The following is a 7,450-nucleotide window of genomic DNA, read 5'->3' on the forward strand; positions in this document are numbered from 1 at the left end:
AATTCTTTGATGGTATGAAACTGGGTTCAGATTTATTTGCAGATTCATTTGAACATTTTACAGGTATTGTACAGTAATAACACAAAGTATATACATGGGACACGACCAGTTTTTACGCTGATGTCTGCCCTGCCTTTTTCATTTGTTTCCGTTTCATAATTTTCTTTTTCAGCTGTCCACGTTTCTGTTTCTCAATGGTCTCGTGGATATTCAGTTTGAACTTCTTTTTCTGGCTCCGGATCTTCTCCAGCTCAGCTTTCCTCTTAGCCTCCAGGTCTGGATCCTGAAATGGCAGATTGATCAAAAACTGACAATATGACCCATTTGCTGATTGCAAATCAAAAGCCCTAAACTATATTATTTGTAATGTTTCGCTACATTGGACACCTGAGGAACAATGTTGGCCTGCGTTACAGAAACTTAGCATGATAATCAGACTGAATGACTTATTTAAACATATTAGATTTATATTGCTAAACTATATTCATAGGTCTGGTAGCAACAGAAACGGCTCACATGGGAACCGAGCTAACATAAAGAGGGAGGCATTAATAACTTAGTGGAAAATAGAAAAAGCCCTCAAATAGTTATTTGGCAGAGAAATGTCCTTGAAAAAACTGCTCTAGTAAATAATGTATAAATCAGTATTACAAACTTAATGTACCAAATGTTTAGAATTGTTTTCTATAAACAAAAGTCAAATGTTTGCAAGTTCAGCTGAAGAAAAGTAAATTATCCTTCAATTATATCTAATAAGTGCCACATAAAAACATACATTTACAATGAGTTAATTGTTTTTGCACCTGACATTTTGTTGCTTAGTCTTGATATAATTGACATTCTAAACTTGAATTAACAGTGTCAAAAAGAAAGGTTTATTAAAGTTGGGCTGTTATAAGAAGTAAACTTACCTTTCCCTCCAAGATCAGCTGTTTCCTCTTGTTGGTCTCTTTTTTCTCATCAAAATCTGTTGACTCAAGTTTCTACAATACAGAAAAGAGTTTACCATCAAAACAAATCTTTTGTGAGAAAATACAAACTGTCCAGTACAAAAACATGCCAGAAGACCTATATACTGCTTGTATGTACAGTTACTGAAAAACCCAACAAGAAAATATTCCTGAATTTAGCACAAACTCAGCTGACAGAATATATTTTTTTAAAAGAGGTGTCCGTACTATTTCACACTGCCTTCTGGTCACGTTGACCTGGGTGAGGATCTTCAGGACATCTTTCTCCACCACCGGATATTCCTTCAGCTTTGTCTCTATAGCAACAGAGCAGTTAGCGTTAGGTGCATCACAATATTACACACACTGGCGTCTGGTGTTTCCAGCTCCTTTCGGGACCTGGTGGGTAATCTGGTTCAGGATCAACAAGTTAATACAAGCTTACTATAGTATTTAACATTTACATGAAGAGGCTACCAGCCACATCAAGGCTTTGGATTTGAATACGTTACCATTGTAGCTTGTAATCAAAAAGAGAGTCAAGATTTACAGATTTATATCTGTATAAAGTCATCAGAAGGAGATTACTGTTGATATTTCACTGATTATGAATACCATAAACGTTACTACATTCACTCTATGTATGGCTGCAACAATTTCAATTTTGTATCAGTGCCAAAGCAGGAAATATCAATATTTGAAGCTGCATTTTCTGCCATTTTTGCATCAAAAATTGAACTAAGGATTAATCGATAATCTAAATAGTCGTTGCAGCTCTAAACCTTGTGTGACTGACAACTGGATATGATTTATTTCAAGTAGAACAGATGTTCACACTGCAGCCACAGGTACAGACGAGCCTGCAGGTCAGACTAGTGTTTAGTTAAGCTCCAAAACACACAAAAGGTAAAACCTACTATTCTCTGCTTCGATGGACTGGACCAGGTGGATGTCGTACTGCGTCACCAGAGTTATGGAGACCCCATTCCTCCCTGCAGAGGAAAATAACCACGTCATGTTTGAGCTGCATTTATTTCAGACATGTTATCAAGAATAAGTCACACATGCGTGATGTTTGTGATCTTATCGTTACAAATTAAACGTGTGAAAGGCTACCTGCTCTTGCTGTCCGTCCCACTCTGTGGATGTAGATCTTTGGGAGGCCGGGGGTGTTGTGGTTAATGACGACCTGGACAGTTGGAATATCCAGACCCCTGTGAGTCAGAGAGAACAGGAAGGGTGTCAAAACAAAGTGATTTCTGTCTACAAATCTGGAACTGTGTGACAATTTGTGGGAGGATCGACAGCCATCATCCCTGAGACAGCAAAGCTTCTTACCTGGAAGCCACGTCCGTCGCAATCAGCAGTTTGAAGACGCTGGCCTTGAACATGGCGAGGTTTGCAAATCGTTGTTTCTGGAGAAGACGAAGAGCAGACGTTCATTGCGAGTGCCCCTTTCACCTGCTATAATCTGCTATAATCCCTCACAGACAGTTTCTACACTATCACAATGGCTTTGTGCTCGCTCTACGTTTCAGTCTTTGTCTCTTTAATGAGAGGAATATGATTTTCCACATCCAACACGAGCTAGCCCAGCAGCTCTGAGTACCGGTGATAAGCGACACGCCATGTTGGAGGAAATCTCTGCCCTCACCTTTCTCTAACACAAAGCAGTCAGAGAAATCTTTGTAAGTGCAATTAATTAACTGGTCAAATTTTTATATATGGTCGCTCATCGACCTTGAAACGTCATTCAGCACGACTCAGTCACTAAAACGAAATGATTGCTTTTACTTAGTGATGGAACTACAAAATAAAAGTTTGTTAATTGCACTTTCCTTACCTGTTTCATCATGGAGTGTAGGGAGATGGTTGGGAAGTTAAATTCCCTCATCATCATGGTGAGGATTTGGCAGTCCCTTATGGAAAGAAACACATGTTCTATTGTAATACTTTTTTTTTGTTTTTATATGAACCACACCAAATCAACAAATAAATGAACAAGCAGAGGCCTCTTACTAGTTATCACACCAAGGTTCAAAGAGAAAAAGGTATTGCCAACTTTGTAATTAGCAGTGGCGAGCCATGACTTTTATACCTAGGCCCTATGACCCCCCCCCCTTCCCTCGAAATAAGAGTTATTACATCACAGCGTATACTTCAGCGGAATATCAAAACAAATGTTGGAAATGTTATTTTAAATACAATTAAAGGTGGGGTAGGTCATTTTGGAGAAACCAGCTCGAGTGCGCTAGAATTTGAAAATACACAGCCGGGAAAAATCTGCCACTTCCTTACAGAGCCCCTCCTCCAACACACACGAACGCGCACATGACCAATGAGGGCACGAGATAAGTTTGTGCACAGATGGAAGGCTGACAGGCAGGTAGGCCATCCAGTTATTTTAGCCGGGCCGGCTAAAATGATTGGTCGTGCTTTTTACAGTACTACGGCTTCCACAGATGACATTTTTGTATGGATTTTTTGTCAAAGCACTTAAGATATTCATTGCTATCGGGATGTTAAGAGCATTCCATGGAATATAACAAAAAGTGTATCTCGAGCCGGTTTCTCAAACTTACCTACCCCACCTTTAAATCAAGTTATTTTGGTCAAACTAGAGAGGCCCTGAAGGCCCGCCACTGGTAATTAGATGTTCTGTTTAACAACAGAAGTTTATGCTACAAATCACAACCTTAACTGGCACCATTACACGTTTCATAACATATACAAGGTTTCCTTTAGATGCATTACATTATGGTTACTACTAGGGATGCCAGCGATTATTCGATTATTCGTTACAGTCTCCTTAAAATTCGATTTTATTTATATATTTTTTTATTAATATTTATGTTTTTCTTTTTTTTTCTTTTGGTTTGGTTTCAACCAAAATATAGACTAATGCTAATAATAGTAATAGTATTAATAATTGTAAATGACCATTGATCACATTAGTCGAATAATCGATTAATATTCGCCAGGGCTGTCGGATTTTCGATTTTGATCATGGTCAGTTTCTGGCATCCCTAGTTACTACAGGGCTTAGTATTGTACGAGCATGCACAACTTTAGGCATTTTCACTACTTCCAGTCCACTTACTTGCACGTGTTGACGAAGACGATGATGGACCAGTCGTCATGCTCGTCGGTAAACTTCTGAATCAGGTGGACCAGGTAGGCGTCCTTCACCTTCTCAGGAGTGAGGATGTACCTCTGGTCCAGCTCCTCTACGGTTCGTGTACTGTTAACAACAATAAAAGGGATATTTGACCTTTCTATCAAGGTCTATAGGTAGATGCCAGAGAGATCCTAGTACAGGAACTCTGGAGCAGGTATGCATTTATGGCAAGAAGGATTTGAAAGAGACTTTAATAAGTGATATGATCCAATCAGAAGGCCTTCATATTCCCTTACAGGAAACATCTTAATGGCAGCTCAGCAAAGTGTGTGCTGCAGGCAGGTCAGCCAGATGAACAGTTTCTGCTTCACAGTGAATACACCAGCTTGAGTTTGTAGCTGCTTTCTGCACACATCTGAATATTGCCAGTATCTGAGCTGTACTAAGCGACCATACATAACTCACATTATTTGCATGACTCTGCATAACATCCAAAAGCATTTGTGTGAGAGACACGCTTCAGTGATTAGCTGCACTTCAGATCAGATGCAAGAAAACTGATCTTCCAGGCTGTTGCTCCTGCTTTGTAAATAACACGCAACATTTCTCACAAAGAATGCAGCTGAAATGAGGAACCAAAGCGTAGTCACTTAGATTTTTTTTTTGTGAAAGGCCACTAAATAAGTACTTTAGATACCTATACATTTAAAGCCTTCTGCAAACAAAGTTAAAAACAGCTCAAATAACACCTGTAATGTGAATTTGAGAAATATTCCTTTAAAAAGTAGTTTAATGGCAGCAGGTTACTCACTCCGATTTGCTCTCCCAGAAGAAAGGTCTGTTCATGGCGATGGACTTCAGGTCGTGCAGGGTGTCTGTGAGCGTGGCGCTGAACAGAAGCGTCTGCCGTTTAGCCGGTAAAATCGCCAGGATCGTCTCCAGGTCTTTGGTGAAGTCAGTACAGCCCTGCTCCAACAGCCGGTCCGCCTCGTCCATAATCTGACAAACACACAGAGACGATGTCACAAACTGTACGAAAAACAGTAGATCAAGAAGTAGCGTGACTGCGTATACAGATTTAAAAAGATCCAAGCATTTGGGATCATAGGAACTACAGCACGAGATCTGAGAACATATCTTTAGTTCATTAGAGCGATTAGAGACCTTGTCCTAGTATAAGTTTGTGTTCCTCCCTAAACTCACCAGAAACTGGATCCTGCTCATGCTGAAGGTGTTGGAGCTGCGGATGTGATCTGCTAACCGTCCGGGCGTAGCTACGACCACATGTGGTTGTTTGGAGAGCTCCAGAGCCTGGCTCACCATGTCTGTCAGAAACACAGCAGAGACAACGTCAGCACAGAGAAGATGCTCAGATAGAGTTTAAAGTAACTGGCTGCAATGATTTATTCAACTTTAAGCAGCAGCAAAGTAACAGCAGAGCTTTAAAATTGTTTACCCATTCCACCGACGACGATGCAGTCTTTTAGACCCAGCGGCTTCCCAAAGACTCTAAACTGCTCTGCGATCTGATAGGCCAACTCCCTGTAGGACATCACAGACACAACATCAGCGAGAGTCAGTAACATAGTTTCCATTCATCTTAGCTCAAGTATCAATAACAAATGCCTCATATGTTTGATGGGGACAGATCCATTTGAAAAATAGTTTGTGTTCAGTTGTTGTGAGCTAACATATAAAGACAGTCTGTGTTGAGTTCTGTATTTTAAATAAATACAAAAAACCTCATCTTTATATCTCAGATTGAGACATTATTTAGGATCTGAAGCTTGTGTTTCTTTGACATATTGTGACTTGAATATTAAGACTGCTCGGTTCAAATACATTGGTCGTTTAATTTGGCAAAGTGTCAGAGAACCATGCTGTGAAACACTAAATGTCTTAATGTGGATTTTTCCCCATACGTGTAGCGGGGTCTCCCAGCTTGCTCTCTGACGCTGCACAGCACTGACCTGGTAGGAGTGAGCACCAAGCAGAAGATGCCATATGGATCCTCGGACAGTTTCTGCACAACTGGAAGCACAAAAGCTGCTGTCTTCCCACTTCCAGTCTTAGCACAGCCCATACAGTCCCGACCTGCGAGGAGAAATAGACATCACATTCATTCATCTGCTCTGATTTCTGGTTAACCAACTAACAAGGTAACTTCAGAGGATTCTACAGTAATTAGTTATAATACCTTTATCATAATGGTGACAATCTCATACTCCATGAGAAAAAAAGTATTTGTTGTCTTTGCTTATCATGACTCGTGATTTTTCTGGAAAATGTGGAAGCAGTCACATGGGGTAATCATTTACATGTTATTGTTTACTAATGTATTATGAGGGAAAGAGCCGTATCAAAACAAAAGCCTTATTCCTGACCTCTTAATCATACCTCCAATCAATAAAAAGTTATACTTTAACTGCAACTAAGAGCAGTTTGGCTCATTTATAGTACAAGCAGAACCCACAAGTGTCTCATGATTTGGAAAATGTACCATTATTTTAAATACATTTTAACTTACCTGACCATTAAAATGATAACATGTGTTTGAGTAGAGTTTAATTACTAATCGACACTGCTGATTTGGAAGTCCACGGTAGTGAAGAAGATATTTACATCACAGGTTGATGGGCTGGGGATATAGATGTTTACTGTGGACATTTAACAGAAACTTACCTTCCAGTATCGGCGGCATACAGTGTTCCTGTACCGGAGTGGGTTTGTTGATGCCCAGCTGTTTACACTGTTTCACCAGCCAGTCTGCCAGGCCCAGCGAAGAGAATTCACACATTTCTCTCGATTTACCGGGCTAGATTATTACTTCTGTGAACTTTATTTTACACAATAATCACGGAAATACTCGCGTTAAACGTAGAGTTAAACATCCTCGTGTGTTTCATCAATGGTCGCTGCGTGATTACGTATTTACGTAACAGTACAACGTGTTTTTCTTCTTCTGCAAGTTACGGACGAGTGGAGACGGTGCTGCCCTCTGTTGGTTAAATATTGTGTGTTTTTAACTCCACTATATATTTATCTGACAATAAATCTGGCTTTTCAGATTTTATTTTCTTATTCTTCGGGTCTAGACAAAAGCATTGTCAAAGTAGGTCATTTTAAATTATAGTGTAAAACTAAAGGGTACATTTTCATGCATACGTCGAAAATAGTATTGTTCTTCATTAGGTAAATAAACAATTACAAAATAAATGTTCTGAATCGGTTGCAAAGTGCATCATTAAAAAGGTAAAAAATAGGTTGAGCTCATGAAAATGGACTTGGTTCTTACGAGAGAGTGATGCTACAAACATACGGTGCTCCTATGTAAAAATGTATTGATTGATTTTTGACATAATATATATATCAGTTGTTGCAG

The 7,450-nt window shown here is 39.5% G+C and overlaps 1 protein-coding gene across 1 annotated transcript; it reads right to left on the reverse strand.

Moving 5' to 3' along the window:
* Positions 1 to 2: 2 nt before the first annotated feature.
* ddx49 (DEAD (Asp-Glu-Ala-Asp) box polypeptide 49) lies at positions 3 to 7,003 on the reverse strand. Its single transcript, XM_034146410.1, has 13 exons — positions 6,751 to 7,003; positions 6,039 to 6,162; positions 5,525 to 5,610; positions 5,272 to 5,393; positions 4,880 to 5,067; positions 4,051 to 4,191; positions 2,794 to 2,869; positions 2,289 to 2,365; positions 2,067 to 2,164; positions 1,868 to 1,942; positions 1,179 to 1,267; positions 912 to 983; positions 3 to 283 (listed from the first exon to the last, which is right to left on the reverse strand). Exons 1-13 carry the CDS (start codon positions 6,863 to 6,865, stop codon positions 113 to 115), a joined length of 1,434 nt encoding a protein of 477 aa, XP_034002301.1. The 5' UTR covers positions 6,866 to 7,003; the 3' UTR covers positions 3 to 112.
* Between the last annotated feature and the right edge of the window lie 447 nt (positions 7,004 to 7,450).

Source organism: Trematomus bernacchii, unplaced genomic scaffold (genome assembly GCF_902827165.1).
Source record: "Trematomus bernacchii unplaced genomic scaffold, fTreBer1.1, whole genome shotgun sequence".
Taxonomy (NCBI): domain Eukaryota; kingdom Metazoa; phylum Chordata; class Actinopteri; order Perciformes; family Nototheniidae; genus Trematomus; species Trematomus bernacchii.